The sequence below is a fragment of the Nicotiana attenuata genome, unplaced genomic scaffold (genome assembly GCF_001879085.1).
Source record: "Nicotiana attenuata strain UT unplaced genomic scaffold, NIATTr2, whole genome shotgun sequence".
In the NCBI taxonomy this organism is placed as follows: Eukaryota; Viridiplantae; Streptophyta; class Magnoliopsida; order Solanales; family Solanaceae; genus Nicotiana; species Nicotiana attenuata.
The window spans coordinates 213207-232619 of record NW_017671886.1 but is presented as its reverse complement, the minus strand read 5'-3'; the positions used below and the strand labels follow the sequence as shown (position 1 = coordinate 232619).

General features: G+C 35.7%; 2 protein-coding genes across 3 annotated transcripts; both read right to left on the bottom strand.

Annotated features, from left to right (window-relative positions):
• Positions 1–1499: 1499 nt before the first annotated feature.
• Positions 1500–3738, bottom strand: LOC109210732 (AAA-ATPase At3g50940-like). The gene is made up of 2 exons (XM_019374189.1): positions 2538–3738; positions 1500–2294 (listed from the first exon to the last, which is right to left on the bottom strand). Exons 1-2 carry the CDS (start codon positions 3543–3545, stop codon positions 1818–1820), a joined length of 1485 nt encoding a protein of 494 aa, XP_019229734.1. The 5' UTR covers positions 3546–3738; the 3' UTR covers positions 1500–1817.
• A 509-nt stretch (positions 3739–4247) lies between these two features.
• Positions 4248–13629, bottom strand: LOC109210731 (UPF0261 protein mll9388). Of its 2 annotated transcripts, XM_019374188.1 has the most exons (10): positions 13327–13629; positions 12009–12662; positions 11019–11225; positions 10428–10643; positions 10114–10333; positions 8754–9001; positions 7546–7724; positions 7200–7453; positions 4873–5066; positions 4248–4640 (listed from the first exon to the last, which is right to left on the bottom strand). In XM_019374188.1, exons 1-9 carry the CDS (start codon positions 13465–13467, stop codon positions 4915–4917), a joined length of 2271 nt encoding a protein of 756 aa, XP_019229733.1. In that variant the 5' UTR covers positions 13468–13629; the 3' UTR covers positions 4248–4640; positions 4873–4914. The 2 variants fall into 2 exon arrangements, with proteins under 2 accessions (XP_019229733.1, XP_019229732.1); XM_019374187.1 differs by lacking the exon at positions 4248–4640 and having other exon boundaries at positions 4661–5066.
• Positions 13630–19413: the final 5784 nt, after the last annotated feature.

Here is a 19413-nt window from a genome sequence, read left to right as displayed (position 1 = left end):
TAATTTCATTAAATATTGCACAATTATTTTTTTGTTTACCAATTTTCTTTTTGGAAGCTTTAACTTGCGCTAATCAAATCCATAAACTCCAAAATTCAAAATTTATTAGTTTGTTTTAAGGATTAAAATATATTCACCTTTGGAAGCGGTAATTCCGATTATGTGCCAATAGATAAGTTAGTGATGTTTATTTTATTTATTTTTTCCAAATTTGTCATCGCAGCTAGCTGCAAATACATTTCCATCTTCTCCTTACTAAAAAAAAAAAAGGTGAAATTCAAAAATAGCCAGATTTACAAGTGTTAATTGAAAAATAGCTACAGTTTCAAAAGTAATCGAAATTAAGCCATTTTTCATGCAAAGATAAATTTGAACGAAAACACTGTTCAATCCTGAAAATACTGGAGTTTCAGTATAATATACTGGAGTTCTAGCATAATATACTGGTTCGGCATAATATGCTAGAAGTTCATATGCAGATGCTTCAATCTCTAGTATTATGCTGAAACTTATAGTTTGTTGAAGTTCCAGTATAATATTTTTTAAGCGAGTTTTAAATTTGGAAAGAGAAGAGCCCTCCCTTGAATTGCCAAAAACTTCAACAAAAAGTCAAAAACTTGATACTTGGTTTATTAATTAATTCAAATTCCGACCATATACAAATTAGAATCTTTTATAATATCTTTGCAAAATACTCTGTAGAAAGATTTGACACATTCGCCACTCCAGTCCACATTGATACTATGCCAACGCTGTCATGGATTAGGCTACTACAACTAATGTTATTTTTTCATGGTTGAGGTTCGATAAGTTCGATAACCTCTTGCAATTTAATATGTGAGGATAATAGCCGTTTAGCACATTTCTTATAGCTTAATCTTTGTATTTTCTTTCTCTCTCTCTCTCTTTTTGGGTAGATTTTTCTTGCTCCTTGTAATTTGAGTTGTGTTTGGCAGAGGAGGATTAGAGTCAAAGTACCTTTTTCTTAACAATAGAAATAATTTTTAATGTGTTCCATTTTCAAAGAGTGCAACCTTTCATTCAAAACCACACCGCATAAGACTTCCTGCTCCCAACAGAGTAAAACAACTACCCAGTAAAATCCCACCAGGTGGGGTCTGGGGAGGGTAATGTGTATGCAGACCTTACCCCTACCCGATAGGGTAGAGAGGCTGTTTCCGATAGACCCTCGGCCAGAGTAACATTTGTTATAGCTAAGATATCTATCCTTTCTTTTTTGGTAGATTTGAAAATCTGAATAATGAAAACTTACATTCTTAAATCTTACAAATTGACTAATTGAAAACTAAAATATGTAAAATTAAAATAATTATTTTTTGGGAAGTTTATTCTTATTTGGGTCTAGCCAGCCCCAGGTTGGCCCTGGCCCTTCCTACCGACTTGGACCAGCTTTGGTTAGGCTAAAAAATCATTTTTAACTTGCGGCCGAAATTATTTATATTTGGTAAAGGCAATATATAATTAAATAGAAATGTATATGTATACAAAAATATATATTCTTTTACTATTAATTTCGAAGCGGCTATACAATGTCATTTTCCAAAATTGAACTCTATCCAGCCACTTGAGTGTATGTGTTTGCTTGTGTCTGGTAGCAACAAAATATGTTGAATTATCTAGATATGTGCATGTATGTGTATGTATAGTCGATTTTTTGTTTTGAGAAATGAACAAATATGAGAGTGCATTTTTTTTGGCAAAAGTGTAGGGTTGGGTGAAATTGAGCAATTTCGGTGAATACACAAATTCCCTAATAACAATGCCATGTTAGGTTCAGCAAACTCTCTTTTTGGCTTTTAACTTTCCTGGTTTGGTAATCTTTTTTCTTCCAAGTTTTCTTCAGTTTCTTTTTCATCACTTTCCTTCTTCTCATTTGTTTCAATTTGTTTTGCCTCTACTTTCCTAAACATGGCATCTTCCTTTTCTTTAATCTTTACGTGAAGAAAATTAATTAAACCATTAAGTGAAATCTCAATCTCATCTTCCTTCAATAGTTGCTCCGCCACTTCGGCCGGTGTCACCATCGCAGTTTCTATCAGTTCCTCAATTATTTTGAACAATTTGTGCTCTCTAATGCCCAAGTAATTAGTAGCAAGAAGCCTGAAGCCACAGGGGGTGCAATATGACATATGAATGTGCATATCCATTCTACCAGGCCTTAACAATGCAGGATCCAACTTTTCGATGTGATTTGTAGTGAAAATTATGATTCTTTCATCACCACAGCTCGACCATAATCCATCAATAAAATTCAACAAACCAGATAATGTCACCTGCAATGAACAATAAAATATGGAAATCTAAGTGAATCGGAATACTTTTAAAGACAGACAAGAAAATACAAGCAAAGAAGCCATTGTTACGGTATTTTCGCTTCCAGTCCGGATCCATCCTAAACCAAAGAGCGGTGCTAAGCGAGGGGCATAGCGATACTGTGTTCATACTCGAGTTGCTCAAATCCAGTAGGAATAGTAGGATCTAGTAGGAGCTTGCCTTGGAAAAACAAAGAGACTTACCTTGCTTTCTTGTTGATTAGAACTGTTTGAAGGAGAATCATTTGCTCGATTAGCCAAATTATTTTGCAAATCAATGGTACAGTCAATGTCCTCCACCACCAAGATGGACTTGTTAGCCGTGGCCACAAGCAACCGTCTTAAATCAGAGTTCCTCATCAGCTCAGTCAACTCCAGATCATATATATCAAAGTTCAAATAATTAGCCATGGCGGCGATCAAACTGGATTTTCCAGTCCCTGGAGGGCCATATAGCAAGTACCCTCTTTTCCACGCCTTCCCCACTTTCCTATAATAATCTTTTCTCTTCACAAATCTGTCTAAATCTTTCAAAGTTTTGTCTTTCAGTTCTGAGTCCATTGCTAGAGTCTCAAAGGTTGCCGGATGATCAAGATTCATCGACTGCGAGTCATACATGTTTTCATGATCCACAGTGTGAATCTTGATTGCCCTGCTCTCAAGTTTCTGCAGCTTTGCTTCTCGTATAATATAAGGCAAGTAAGAATTAAGAACAAGGTCCTTGTTTTTCTTGTGAAACGTGAGCTCAAAGGTTCTCACCTCAGATCTTTGAGTGGAATTCAGGTCTCTGGGATTATAAAAGTCTCTAGACTCTACTCGTCTACAGAGCCAAACCCACTTGAATTTCTGCCCATTATAAACATCTGTCACCTCCTCATCGCGTTCCATGGTTATGTTGATATGTTTCTCCTTCTCAGGCTTGCTGATTTTGACTCGACGGGTGTTGGGTGACAGCTTGTTTCCCAAGTACATTTCGGCTGCTTCATAGATGTCATTGTTGACCAAGCCATCAAATTCATCTATTACCATTGTTAGCTGATTTGAGAATCTGCTGAAGATGTTTTTGAGGCCAAAGAAGAAATATTCATGCAATTCTGGAGGAAGGAATTCATTGACTACTGTTCGAACCACCATAGCTGTTGCAGCAACAGAGCCTACTGTGGATAAAACGGTCTTGGCCAGTACCATTTTCGATTCTGCAGAAGAAGACATGTTCCTTAGGAGGGACTCGTCGCTTTGTGGTTGTGGGTATTCAAGATTTTGTTATTTGCAGTCGTTTAGATAGCCAATGATATCAGAAAAATAGAACACCAATTTCTGACTTCTCTGAAAGGAACAGGGTGGGACAGGTGATGCGAGCCGGTTTGATTGGATGCTAGAATGCAAGCAATGGCTAAAGGGTAAGTGCAAAATTTATAGTAATAAAAACGTGTAAAGAAAAACGAGTGGAAAGACTTTTGGGACCAGAGTTTTTTTTTAAGAAAATGCAGGAGTCGAGAGTCAGTTTAGACTGCGTAAATTTTGAAGATTCTATTTATCCAGCCACTCACATCAGCACGTCTAGCTTCCTTGCAACTTCTTTAATGGGGAAAGTTTCCATTTCAACTCAAATCAGCGACTATAGACATAACTTCCGCGGAAAAGTCAACGTAAGAAAACATGACAGGTGACTTGGGTAGAAGTAGTCCTCCATCTGTCATATTTCATACACGGTATGGAATTTAAGATGCTAAACTTGACTTAAATATTACATTACCGATAATGAGAAACTGCAGTGCAGTTCAACTGCCTTCTATCAAATCCAGGCACCATCAGGTACCAGATTATATCTGGCCGCAAAGGTAGAGTTGACTACTGCATGCAGAACATATGTTGCAACATCTAGGAGAATTTCTATCCACCATAAAAACAAACTAATACTTAAGTATAAATTATTATTGAAAGAGGGATAATAATTAGTATTCCTCGTGGAATATGCTTATCTTCAACTTCAGATATTTATTACAGCATATAAAGCAATATGCCCAGGCACAGAAGAGGCGAATGGAGACCTTCAAGACAACAATATCCAATCGCTCAATGGAAACGAACATCATGAGAACTTCATGCAGTCTATGCTGCAGAGGGATTCGTATCCAGCCAATGAAAAGGTTGATGATGAGTAGATCATGGATAATTTGTTAAATCTAAAGATTTTCAGGACAGACAACTGTGGATGCAGTGCCATCGTGTGCCAAGTTGCTGCTTAAATACAGAGAAGCCCAGGACATCAGGGTAACTCTATGCATACTTCCCTGTGTCCGAAGACTAATAAGTTGGAAAGAAAGAAAAATAATTTGCCGTCAGTTGTAATTATATGAATGTCTAAAAAACAGATGAATACTTCATCAGCTTATTAAAACTCAACATCTTAGACAAAAGAAGAAATATTGCATGTGATTCGCGTCATAAATCTCAGGCTCAAGCTACAAAATTCTTTGAACATTCAAGAGCTTAGAGGACCAACACTAATATATAAAGAAAGAGATGAAGATCATACATATAGGTCTCGAATTTATAAAGCACCTAAACCCATTGCATCTCACTCCATCGAAATGGATTTGTACTGCTGGATGGTAGCAGTTATAGCTTGCTCAACTGGTAGTCTCTCCATGCTTGAAGCGCCATAAAATCCATGAACTCCTTTGGTTCTCTTCAGTACATATGCTGCTTCCTTAGGGCCAGATATAGGGCCTGTAAGTAACGGAAAGAATCTTCAGTAGCGACTAGATAAATCAGAAGGAGAAGAAAAGAATGTGCCATTGCAATAAAGACTCAAGAACTGATGATACAAAAAGTTTGTCAAATATAAAATCTACTTCCAACGATGTTAATCCTACCCAGAACCCCAGATAATTGTAAAATTTGACAACTAGTATTTGTTTGACAGCTTAGAATTCTGTACCAAATCAGACCTCCCGGATTGCCTTGAGAAAGAACACCATTATATCTTTTAAACAACATTAAGATGTCAAGTAAAATTGTTGGTTTTTTAAACGATGGGGCAGCAAAAATATTAAAAGTAAAGATTGAAAATGTCTCTCAATAATTTTATTAAGCATAACAAGGCTTTAAATAGCCAATTAGGAACAAAAAATCCACATAATTTAAAATTCAAAAAACCTAAAATATCTGAACTAACTTAAACAATCTAATAGAAATTCAAAATTAAAATTCTTCCTAAAACTAAGCAACTTATTATGCTAAAGTTACTGCAGTAACTGAAAGCAATGAAATATCAACACTCCTCCTTTGCTTCAGTTGCTGCAATTTAAAGAGTTGCTCCTCCTCAGTTCTTGCTTCTGTTGTTTATCCTTGAGGATTGTTTTGAGCATCTGAAATTGCACACTTTTGTAGTGTAGTTCTTTTTCTTCTTTCTTTTTCGTCTTATGATTTTGTGCATAAAAAATACCTTTAGTGACCTTGTCCTATCTGAAATCTCTTTTGAAAGTATCTGATTCTGGACAATGATAGGATTTTCAGGGATTGCTGGTAAGGATTGTTCTTCCTTTACAACATTCAACAAATCATAGGTTTTAAGATATGATTTCATTTTCACTGAGCAAATTCGATAGTAATTGCCAGGGAAAGTTTGTGGGGCATTCAAAGAGAGACTGATGCTTGCCATGTTTGAAAATAGGTTTAAAAACTGATATTGGTTAAAAGTGATTTAAAAATGGTTCTTCAGAAGATCTCACAGATCCCGTAAGACCAATGAAGCTCTGATACCACTATTGGTTTTTTAAATGATGGGGCAGCAAAAATATTAAAAGTAAAGATTGAAAATGTCTCTCAACAATTTTATTAAGCATAACAAGGCTTTAAATAGCCAATTAGGAACAAAAAATCCACATAATTTAAAATTCAAAAAACCTAAAATATCTCAACTAACTTAAACAATCTAATAGAAATTCAAAATTGAAATTCTTCCTAAAATTAAGCAACTTATTATGCTAAAGTTACTGCAGTAATTGAAAGCAATGAAATTTCAACAAAAATGCTGGAATTACAAAATGGTAGTAATAGTTCTAGTCTAGTGACTAGCAAATACTTTATGTTAGAAAAGAAATGCTACGGATATTCTACTACAATATATACCAAGCCTTTGAAGAATGATAGGGGAAAAAAAGAAGAAAAAGAAAAGAGAGAAGTTTTAGGACTTAGATAAACACAAATGTAAAGAAGTACCAAAAACTTAACCTCAAGTATACCTCCAAGAACAAAAAATGTCTACTAGCACAAACATCGTCGAAGATAGCCAGAAATATGTGCATAGGAAGTATTTTAGGACTGCATTTTTAGGGAAATACACCATGAAAAATGCAGCTTCAAATCCAAAAAGTTTCAACCAGCATTTGTTTTCCTGGTTATGATTCACGACAGAAGAAAAACCGCAGGGAATCAATGCTAAAGCTATGTGGACTGCAACACCCACATGGATCATTTACTAAAGACAGTAGATTACCAATCCTCACCACTTGATAAAATGTTTCTTTTATTAGAATCTCCAGGTTCATATAAACATGTATAATTTGTACTTGGTGCACTAATTAATTGGTGCAACGTCAATTAGGCAACTACCTTAGAATTGGTAGCTGTAACCATGGGGATAAGGACATTGCACATAGCGATATTCTTTACACGCCAAGGAATTAAGACAAAATGACTTCAAAATAAATGAAGCCAGTGAATCCATCTGATACACCATCAGAGTACTACTTAATTGGCAGAGATTTTGCTGCATGACACGACACAGAATTGATCCAGCCATTTCCTTTTATTTTTTGCCTTAGAATCTTTTAGTTACTTTAGGGTTCCTGGATTTACCTCCATGGCAGAGCACAATAGCATCAGGATTTATCCTATGAGTAGCATCCGCAATAGCTTGGACACAGGTTACACTTTCCTCCAATGAGACAGCTGTTTTTGCACCAATTGAACCAGATGTTGTGAGCCCCATATGGGCCACTATGATGTCAGCACCAGCTTCTGCCATAGCAACGGCTTCATCTGGGCAGAAAGCATATGGGGTTGTCAAAAGGCCCATCCTGTGAGCTGTTGCAATCATCTCAACCTCCAAGCTGAATAAATAGTAAGGAATCATGATATTGTTACAATATGAAGGAAGGGCATAAGCTATAAGTCTGACTAAAACATATCTATTGAGACATACCCATAACCCATTCCAGTCTCTTCCAAATTTTGTCTGAAGTTACCGTCAAATAGACCAACAGTTGGAAAGTTTTGCACCCCACAGAACCCAACAGATTCCAACTGCTTCAGGAAGTTATCCATCCTGCGGAAAGGATCAGTAGCACAAACTCCAGCCAGAACTGGCACTTCCTTAACCACCTGAAGATTTCAACATTGATAGAAACTAAGCCACCATTCTGGAATGTAAGAATATATCTGAGGAAGGAGAAAGAAACCTCAATCATGGTTATTATTTGCAAGAAAAATAATAAGAAAAGATATATATACATGATGAACAATTATGTTATCTGTTGTAATCCACCTTTGCAATTATAAAGAATGTTAAAAAAAAAAAAATTAGTTCGATGCCTGGACTGGTGAGGTTTTCTTTTGTCCTATGAGAAATGCAGCAAGTAAAGGTCACAATTAATAGATACCCAGCCAGAAAAGCGGTTCTGTAGGGTTAGTCATTCTTCTACACAATAAAAGTAAACCTTGGATATTCCAAAGATGTAAGTGGACATCTCAACTACATATCTTTTGATCTAATTCAGTAAGTGTTAGCAGTCCAATTGTGTAATTGGATTATGACTAAGGTCGGACTGAAACTGACAATACAGAAACTGTTGAAAGCACAAAATTGGATTGAAGTTAGAACCAATTCTATCTACATTCTTTTTCATCTCTAACCAACCACCAGAGTGATGTGTCCAAGCTTACTGCAAATTTGGCAGGGATTTCCTGAGAGCAATCTTTTTGAGAAAACACTGAGATTTATAATCCAAGAAAGAGGTACTGACAAGAAACATAGATATGACATGGATTAGCTTTAATGTGTCTGATTATGGGTGTCAACTGGAAGTTAATTTTTTAGACTGTGTTGAGAGCAGGGCTGTCTTGGTATAGTGATCTTCAGTCTTCACTCAAAGTTTCCTTGTCCATTAAAATCAACTGCTCGTAGTTAGTGCTTTGCTCATGTTGAGTCACGTGGAGTGTTTTATCAATTTGTTAAGCCTTTGAATCAAACATGAACTTGCTAGACAGCAGGTTGTATTTAACTTGAACAGTAAATTCATGTTCAAATCCAATGTGAGCTAAAATTAAACAATAGAAGATTGATGAAGCTGAGCCTAAAGGCCTATCAGGTTTTCAGAAGAATTAAAGAAGTAGACAATAATTAGGACTTACAGGCAATACTTCATTGGCCATCTCAAGTACAATGGCATTTGCATCAGCAAAAGGCAATAGACCAGCTAAGGATCCCCTTCCTGCCATCCTAAAGCGCCCCGAGTTGTACAAGACAATCAAATCTACACCACCAACTTCCTCAAACTTCGCAGAAATACCTGTACCCGCACCAGCCCCAATAATGGGCTTGCCCTTACTTATTTGATCTTTCAACTTCTGCAGTACCACAATTCTTTTCTGCAAAGTTTCTGCTCAAGGAAGATTAGGCTTTCATCAAATCTTCACCCAAATTAAAAGAAGAAAAGAAAAAGCATTGACTCAGATCTGTGAGATTCATTTCCCGGTTGATGAGTCAGCATATTCCATTTCAAAGACATTCACATCATTGTATCAGAGAGATGATTATGATGACCTATGTTGCGCGGACTCCTCAAGTTGCTGCCACACCCGTGGCCGATCCTCCAAAAATACACTACTTTTGGAGGATCCGACACGCATCTGGCAACATTTTCGGAGAGTCCGAGCAACATAGATGAGGACAACGAAGGAAAAGAATCCATTATATGGCATTTCAAGCCAGCGCATAACCGGTAAACTATGGTAGGTGATAAAGAAAATGGACCTTGGACTAAACTCAACCCCAAAAGCAAGCTCAAGAGGTGAGGATTGCCCGAGCGATATAAAGAGAATATACATCCCTTCACCAACCAATGTGGGATGCTTCTATACCCCCTCACACGCCTAGGACTGGACATATGGAACGTGGACAATATAATATTGGGATCCAACATCAGGAAACCAAGAAGTGGAATCAGTCTTGCTTTGCTACCAATACCATGATAAGAAAATGGACCTTTGGCCTAACTCTACCACAAAAGCTAGCTCAAGAGGCGAGGATAGCCCAAACCATATAAAGAGACCACCCATCCCTTCACCAACCGATGTGGACTCTTCAACAGTAAGCAAATAATTCTTGAGATAAAAATCAATCATATTTCAGGCTAACAAAAGTATAAAGCATACTCTCTAGTCATCTTTCACTTTATTGGTTTCTGTGGCAAGCTAAGGTTGACATAAGTGCCAAGTTATTCCACTTATCATCTTAAATCCAAATTCGGGTCGAGGATAGGAGTGCATGAGCTTTGGAAAAGACAAGACAAAATGTCTTTTTCTTAATCCTAGAAAATAATGTGAACAACCCAACGCTTCTGTGGGAACTGGTAATAAATTAATACAAAGAAACCTGGATTCACTAGCAGTAATCAGTTAGTGGAAACTGTTCAGTAATTTTCAAGCAGCTCTATTTGCCATGACATTGTGATGGAAACTATCAGCCTTGATATGTAGGAAGAATCATCACCTGGTTTTGCATTTGGAAAGTCGTTGAGGTTAGAAAATGCTTTTCCGTTGTGTGGGGAATATTTCTGAAGAACAGCATTATCTTTCTGATTGTCTTGTATAGATTCAGACTTGGCTGGCTGATATTCAACATGTCTAGATTTCGAAGATATTTCCAAGAACGAATCAACTAAAGCATTTGCAAACTCCACATCATTGATATGGTAAGGAAAGATCTTAACCTATCAATGAACAAATATTTCAATGATCTGACTTGAGCTTAGCAGTGGAATGTAACATCATAAGAACCCTCTTCCTTATAAATAATTGTGGTACCTGACAGTGTTCACTATTTTTAAGAAGCATCTGTAGCTCATGCGTAAGACAACTAGTTGCCTCAGGATTATAAAAGGCTTTCCCTGGTGCATCCAATGCAGAGACACCTTTCTCTGGCAAGCAAACACATACACTTGATGATGCCTTGCCCAACTTTTCTACTATAAATGCAGCAAATTTCTTATTTTCACCTACCGTAGTACGCATTAGGGAAACCTGGAAAATAAGCATTCTGTTAAATTTTTTCAAACGGCACACCTCAAATACTTTTTTGATAGTTTATCAGATTTAAACCCATATGATTAATTGTGCAGTCCAGACACAATACAATAAATTTTCAAGAGTATGGCAGAATATCGCTTGATGGCAACAAAAGCATGACGTCCTGAGATACTTCTAGAATGTTTAGCGGCCGACTTGTTCTAAGTTGTGCAAGATGATATCAAACAACACTAATTTGTTGCACAATGCATAACTGTCAAACTGTGAATGGTGGGTGTTCCAACATTAACTTTTTAGATAATGCTACTGCTCAATATCTTAAGGAATTCTTTTACAGACAAACAATGAGCAAAATGAAAGATGAATCACCTGCTCATTATGTTCATGAATCTTCCTTTGCTGAAAGTCGGGAGGTATGGTAGTTTTAGGACCAAAATTCACCATATCCAAAGCTCCCACACTCAGAACCAAAGGAATCTTCTTCTCTATTATTGCATCAAATCGGGAACTATCACATGCCATAACACCTCCAACTACGTAATCTGCAACCTCAGTTGTCGTAATATCCAATACACCCTAAAATAAGATAACAACAAATGGATATTAATCGTGTTCCAGAAAGAGATTATATATTACTTCAGTAATTTTTTGCAGAGACATTAGTAACATGTTTGACAAGCCATTTCAGCGAACAAACTGCAAGTCTCTACCTTCTTCGAAAAGAATTACCTTGGTTCTACCCCTAGTTTGAAATGATCAATTGCAATGAACTAATGAGGCCGCACTTTTATATCATCCAAGACAATGCACAAGGCAAATGAGTGATATTTTCCTTCATGATTGACTGTAATCCTAGTAAAAGTTTAGAGACCAATAAATCCTACTTCTCATACTCTTTCCTTATAGTTCCTAATTGCTAATAGCATTATAATATATTCAAATTGCACTCTTTCTCAGTCCAATTGAATAAATGTTAACCATTCAAAGAAATACATGACCGCACAAGAGAATGAATAACCAAATATGCTTAGCTTCTCACTATTGTTACCATTAGTATCATCATTGCTCTTACTTATATAATTAATTTTTTTATTATGATTAAATCAGATGGTATTTTTACATTATAACATGTCCAATGGTCCAATAGTGGAATAAGGGTTTGAAACAAAATATTACTTATATGATATTAATAGAATTTAGTACTTTTTAGGATTGTTAGGTAAAAAGGGATTTATTTGTCCGCATAAGTTTCAATTTTAGGATTTAAGAGTTCATTATAAGGGAAAATGGGAAATATCAATACCCTTCCCTACTTATATACCACTGAAACCATGAGTGGTGATAGAGAAACAGGATTACCTGTATAAAACCTCCTCTAACAAGATCCTCCATGGCCCTGCCCCCGACACCCGTGGCATGGAAAACCAAAGTTTCATATCCTTCTTTGACTAATCTTTCTTTGACAGCATTAACACAAGGAGTTGTAACCCCAAACATAGTTACACCAACTGTAAACTTTTCATTACCGATGCTACACTCTTTTGATCTTTCAAGACTTCCAATTACCATTCCAGCAAATGCTGCACCCGCATTAGACAGAACAACCTTACTAACATTGTTAATCCCACAAATATCTACAACAGAAGGGAACAATACCAAATCTGATGTTCCAATATAAGATTCAGTTTGACCACTGGCAACCGTCGATATGATAACTTTTGGGATCCCAATTGGAATCGATCGGAAGGCAGACGACAGTAAAGATGTTCCTCCACTACCCCCAAGGCCAATAATTCCAGCAAGAATCTGGTCATTATGAGCTTTCCTTAGGAAACTTTCAAGAGCTTTACTCATGATTGCAATAGCTTGGCCTCTATCATCTGGAAGCTGGACCACAGATTCTCCGCCTGGCACATAGCATGACAGCACATCCTTCCTTGGTACAAAATGAAAATCAGCACAACTATCTGTCTCCTTCGGGCTGGTTGAGACATCAACAACTGTCACTCCTACCTATACAGTACCATGTATAAGCATAAGGTTAATTTTGGTCAAGGGAAGCAAAACGTGGGACAACAAAATATTGCACTAACCAAAATAACCCAATGCATACTTTTGCACATCACAGTTTCTAGGTTACTTTTATGAACTATATGGGTTTAATTTTATATACTAACAGTGTAAAGAGTTTTTGCACGATCAAGTTCTGAAAAGCGAAGTACATGTAACAGTCTATAGTAAGTGCGGATTGGTAACTTAAGAAAGGATAATTATTGTGCTAAAACAGGTTAAACTACACTGACACATGTAGAAATTATTTTCACACTCATCAGCAAGTATAACTTGAAGAATTTGGATTAGATCCAGTGAGAGCGTAAAGATTCCTTTACACTATCAGTGAATTTTAAGGTGTGATAGCAACTTAGTTACCATTCTTAACATATTATCATTTAATACTTTTCAAGAGATTTAGTCTGTGTAAATATTTTTTTTACAACAGACACAAAGTTACCCTTAATCTCAAGGCGGTAACGCTGAAGGATCATAAACATCTCATTATAAGATACGCTTGATCATTTAGTAGTAGTCTAGTAGATACGAAGGTACGAATTCAATTACATGACAAAAGTTTACTAGCAAATAGCATTTTGAAATAACATTCAAAAATGCAACGAACCTTGAAAGAAGAGTTAGTGGAGAAGCATTTAAGACTGGATCGAACTGATTCGGCAAGGAAACGGAGCTCGTCGAGCTTAGTATCAGCTGTTCCAATACAGTAAACTTGTAGAGAATTTCTCTCTGTAGTTACCATTTTCATCAATCAATTGCTGTAATTCGAGTTACAATTGAGATTTTGAAGTCAATTTCAGTAATTTATCTCTCTGAGTATGGTGAAAGAGCAGATTGGGAGTTGTTAACTTTCGATGATGAAAGATCATCTGGCCAGCAGCTGGGAGTGCTGAGTGTTGTTGTTGAGGGGTAAATTTGGAAATTTAAAGCAAGATACACAATCTTTTGAAGATCTATTTGTACCTCTGTTTTAAAAGGCAGAATTGGGACTCGCCCGGGGCTCGCCTCGGGGCGGAGCACTCGTAAAACGCCCTTGGGCTTATGTGTGGAGCTTAGTTCCGTGAGACTTACGCCTCGGCAATCGGGGCTTACGCCCCCGAACACGCCTAACGTCCAGCGTACTGGGCTCGCATAATAGAACTTTATGCAATTGCATGTAACTAACCTTGTAAATCCTCAAATTTTATTAATAAATCGTTGACTATTCAAAATTACTTTTTCTTAATCATAAAGCATTAATTTTATGTCATAATTAAAATAAAATTATTGCACGTTATCCACTAAGACTGCTATGATAGTTAATTTTAAATAAATCTTTCATTTAAAAATTATTTATTTATTAACTTTTGTCATGTCTTTACTATATAATAGTCCATAATTTTTTTCTAAATATTTTTTTTTCATGTTTACGATATACAATACTTATTAATTTAATAGCTCAGTATTAGCTAGTAACTATTTACAAATAATTAGTTATCATGATATTGTATGGTGAATTATGTATCACTTTATTAACTTGTTGAAACTTAAAAATAAATGATGCTAGAGAATCATATTTAAATTGTGAATTATGTATTTATATAAATTCTCTTTCAAATAGAACGCATATTAAATAAAAGGAGTATTTTAAGAAAAATATCAAATTATAATATCGAAATTCTTTCAAGATTCATTACTCCTTAAGAGATACATATAAGATTTCGTATTGAATACATTGCTTTTGATGTTTGAGTTGTAACGACGTTGCAGCTAATTTGCATATTATGATATTTGTCATACTTTTCTTATTATTCATAGTTGAATTATAATTTATAAATATTTTAAATAGATTATTTGTTATAATTTTGTGATTTTAATATAATTTTTATAATTATTTTTTATTTTATACTATCTTAAAATTCTTGAAATTAGTAAAATTTAAAGATCCGTGGGACTTACGCCCCATATCTCAGGGCTTACGCCTCGTCTCGTCAGAGATAAAACGCCTCGCCTCACGCGCCGCGCCTTTTAAAACATTGATTTGTACCCATATGTTTCTTAGAATAACAATATACCGCCCAAACAAATGGGAGTATAACGGTTGGGCAATATTTGAGTTGAATTTGAAGAAGAAAAAACTTTCTTAAGTTGAGATTGAACAAAAATTGTGAAAGTTTTGTGTTTGGACATTTACTTTGCGTGAAAAAAAGTTTGTGAAAATAAAAATCCGTGCACAAATATTGAAGATTCAAAATACTTCACTTCAAATATATTTTCAAACTATACTTCAAGTATTCACTTAAAATCTAAAATTTTACTCCCTCCGTTCACTTTTATTTGGCATGTATACTAAGGGGTCGTTTGGTTGCCGGTTAGAGTTATGCAGGTATTAGTTATACATGTATTAGTTATGCAGGGATTAGTTATGCAGGGATAAGTAATGCAGGGATTAGTTATGCAGGTATTAGTTATGCAGAGATTATTTTTTTGAATGTTTGGTTTGTTGTATTAGAAATTGATATACATTATATAAATTTTAAAGTAAAATGCTTGTTTACAACTATACCCCTGGCCTTCTTTTGCATTGTTTTTTCTCTCTTTCCATTTATGTAGGAAACAATTTAGTTAGGAACTTTGGGTATTACTTTCACTTCTTCGTCATACTACTGAACTATGTGAAGTTTAGACATATTTGATTTTCACTTCTTAGTTTTGGTATTTCCATTTTCTAGTGGCTTCTCCAGTTTGCTTTTGCTAGTTTGTTCTTTAAAAATGAGAGAAGACAAGGTATATAGTTGGCAAGTGAAAGCAAGTGAAACCTGTTGACGGGTTGGCAGAGAAATAAGGAAGCCTTATGTGTAAAGTGATAGGGGTAAATTTGTCATTTTAGTATTTTATCCATGTATTACTAATACATGTATTAGTTATTCCATCTTCTACCCCGCATAAAATAATACACAGATTGACTCATAACTTATACATGTATTATTTATGCATAATTGAAAAATGTCAACCAAACATGGTATTAGTTATGCAGAATTTTATACAAAATAACTATTGCCTACCAAACATGGTATAAGTTATGTTACCCCTTATACATGAATAACCTTTCTTCTAACCAGCTACCAAACGACCTCTAAAAATAGATTTTCATTTTTACTTGGCATTTTACGCATATCAAGAGAAGACAAAAAAAATTCTGTTATACCCACGGTAGTTATTACTCATTTCAAATCATTTTCCACAAACCCAATAAAATATGCATCAATTAATATGGATAGCATGGTAAATTATGCACTTTATTTATTATTTCTGAAGGGGCGTGGAAAGTCAAAACGTGCCAAGTAAAAGTAAACGGAAGGAGTATAATCAAATTCCAACTTCGCAAATAATAACTTCAATATTTTTAAATTTATTTTCTTCTATAATTAAATTCTAACTTCAAAATAATTTGTATTGAACTAAAAGTTATCTCTATTTTTATTTTGCCTCGACTAAAACGGAAGTTACTTCTACTTTAGAATTAATCAGACTTAAATTAATACTCCCTTCATTTCAAAAAGAATGAATATATTACTATTCGGGGAGTCAAATAAGATTTTCTTTGATCATATTTTGTGCAAATAATTTAAAATATTTAAATTCTTAACTATTGTGGCTTATAGTACTTATTATGTAGTTTCTAAATATGTAACATTTATTTCAAAAAAATAAATTATGAATTTATGTCCAAGTTCACATCGAAAATAAGTCAATCCAAAAAGGTTCAAACAAATTGAACGGAGGAAGTATGATACAAAGCAACATTAGGTTTTGAAATTGTTGTATAATTCAACGTACTAGTGCAAACAAACTCAGCTTCTTTCTCGTTTCACCCAGGGGCGGAGCTAGAGCTTCGGACACGGGTTCGGCGGAACCATTAGCTTTGGTCCAAATTATATATTTTTCTTTAAAAACTCATTAAATATGTACAAATTATTAATTATCTTCGAAGAAATAGAATGCTCCGCCTCTGGTTTCACCCCATTGCCATCCCTAACATATACTTTAGTTTGAATTCGAATAGTTCATCTGGAGACTATCAAGTTTGGCAGAATACATAGACAGACACTTTAACTATCAAAGAAATTTTACTTGAACACCTCAACTAAGCCATTTTTCACCGGAACACTTTTACTATACCTTTTCTGCACCAGTTTAACACGTCCGACCTGAGCTTATAAAAATTTTCACGCGTGTTATTACGCGCTGCCAGCTTGGATAATGTAACCAATGAAAAATTTCCACGTTTTTTACAATGACACATAGACTTTTTTACCGGGTAAAACCAAATATAAGTACCCTCTTCCTAATAACCCTCTCATTTTTACACAATGCTAAAGAAAAACGACCAAAACAAAACCCTAAGTCCCAAATTCGATTCCAGCAAAATCCGTCCAAAGTGATGCATGTTCATCGATTCTGCTTCGTTTTCATTTGATGTTCACTGGTAATTAGTGCTATAGGTTAATATTTATTCGATTTACCTTCTGTGCTTGAAGAACCATTATCAGGGGAAGAGGTGCTGACTTGTTGAAGTGCCGTTTGATACTCATGATTAAAGTGCTGAAAGGGTATGTCTTTTTAGTGTTTTGTATTGTAGTCATTTTAGTGGCGGGCTTCCATGCGAGTTGGGACTGATTTGGGACCACAATTAGGTTTTTTTTTTAAAGAAATTTGGGAATATTAAAAATAGTGATGTTAGACTTTATTGCTGTTAATTTTCACCATGGTGGACTTTACCCTTGACCATAACTCGAAATATGTGGGGGAACAAGAGGTGTTAATAGCTGATATTGATAAAGACCACTTTCAATTCCAGAACTATTATATTATACTAAAAAATGGGACATGCTACAGTGGGTGGCTTCTATTACCAAGACCGAGAAACTAAGAATTTTGTCTATGTGGATAGTGATGCACAATTATTTAATATTGTGTGTAATCTAGAAAATGGAGATGAGATAATTTGTATATTCAGCATATTGTTCTAGACCCTGAGTTAGTAGATGATGTGGCACCTAATGGACTTATTGGTGGTCCAAAAATAGGTGTAACTGAAGTGAATGATGCATCTGGGGAAACAAACATAGAAGAGAAGGAAGATGTTTCAGCTGAAAATGAAGTGAGGGAAGATGTTGCTGCTGAAACTGAAGTGAGGGAAGATGTTGCTGCTGATTTAAATGGTGTGGGGAGGGAAGAGGTTGTAGAAGGTGATGTTACAGGCCTTGATGGTGCGATTTCACATCTGGAGAGTAGTAGTGACTCAGATTTTGATATTGTACCAGAAGAAGATGATAGTGATGCTGATGAAGAGTTGATAGCTGTCAGGAATGAAAAGAGAGCCAAGCTAAAGGCTAGAAGAAGGAAAAAACCAACTGTTCATGTAGAAGTACCTCTAGGAGAAGGAAAAATAGATAGAGGTTTTGAAGATATTGGCAAGAACAAGGCAGACAAGTGTTGTTGTTGTTATTGGTTGTATATCACAATATACATCTACTAGCTTTTTCTCTTGCTTCTTTTGTTTTGTTTTTTCTTTCGTTCTGGTTATGGAGGTCCAATACTCACTATCCTCACAACTTTGTCAAAATGATCTCATATTGGTCAGCAATCAGCAGCACCTGTGGGCCTGTGGCCCTCGAACTCCCTTTTGCTCCATCTTCAATCTTATCCAGACCTGCACAATCAAAATCTTTAATCGTTCAGGTCAAAATACTACACCATATATAGTGGCTAGCAGTATTTTTTGTCATCATCATAACAACTTAGTGGTCGAAAGGTTATAATTCGAACCACAGTATTGTAAGTTCAAATCAAGTAACTTTCTAATCACTATTGTCCAGTTAGATTTTTTCTTTATACCCTATTAACGACGTAATTAAAGTATCTAATATGATATGTAACTCATATAAGATGATAGCTATGTTGCGCGGCCTTTCCAAAATGATGTCGCACCCGTGTTGGATCCTCCAAAAAATATACTATTATTGGAGGATCCGACACACGTCCGGCAATATTTTTGAAGAGTCCAAGCAACATATGATGATAGTACATGATCATAACAGATTGGTTTGGTGACACAACAAAGTTAATCATTCAATTCTATTTATTTCTCTTTCTTTTCTTTTTTGGTGAGTCTTAAGTTGTTGGAATTTGCTAAGGAAGCCCTATTTTAGCCGAAGTGGAAGATTGGAAAGGCCTCGTGGCTGGAAGACTTAATAAAGGTATACATAGATCGGGTTGGTTCGGTTTTTATCAAAATCAAACCAAATCTACTATATCGGTTTGGATTGGTTTGGCTTTGTCGAGTTTTTTGTTACTTAGATATTATTTCAATCTTACCTTATTAAAAATTTTATAAGTAAGTTTAACAGCCCAGCCCGCTAGTGATATTGTCTACTCTAGGCCTATGCCCTCACGGGTTTAGAACGCGTCACTAGGGTCTAAGGCTTGTTTACTTATATACCCAGCATCCCTCTTGTGTTTTGCCGATGTGGGACTCTGTCTAATGTCTGACAGCGTAGAGGTTTGCCCCACCGCATGGGATTCGCCTAGACTCATCACTGAGGTTTGTCCCGCCTAATCGGGATTTGCCTAAACTCAGTTGAACTCTGACCCACCATCGGTATGGCTAACACAAGAGCGGCTCTGATACTAAGTTTACGACCCATTTTCT

Excerpts from the sequence above, each read along its gene's own strand:
- LOC109210732 (XM_019374189.1), bottom strand. The coding sequence starts at position 3,545 with ATGTCTTCTTCTGCAGAATCGAAAATGGTACTGGCCAAGACCGTTTTA. Across the intron at positions 2,295-2,537 it reads CTAATCAACAAGAAAGCAAG|GTGACATTATCTGGTTTGTT; the intron begins GTAAGTCTCTTT and ends TGTTCATTGCAG.
- LOC109210731 (XM_019374188.1), bottom strand. The coding sequence starts at position 13,467 with ATGAAAATGGTAACTACAGAGAGAAATTCTCTACAAGTTTACTGTATT. Across the intron at positions 11,226-12,008 it reads TTAGAGGAGGTTTTATACAG|GGTGTATTGGATATTACGAC; the intron begins GTAATCCTGTTT and ends ATCTTATTTTAG. Across the intron at positions 10,644-11,018 it reads TTCATGAACATAATGAGCAG|GTTTCCCTAATGCGTACTAC; the intron begins GTGATTCATCTT and ends CTTATTTTCCAG.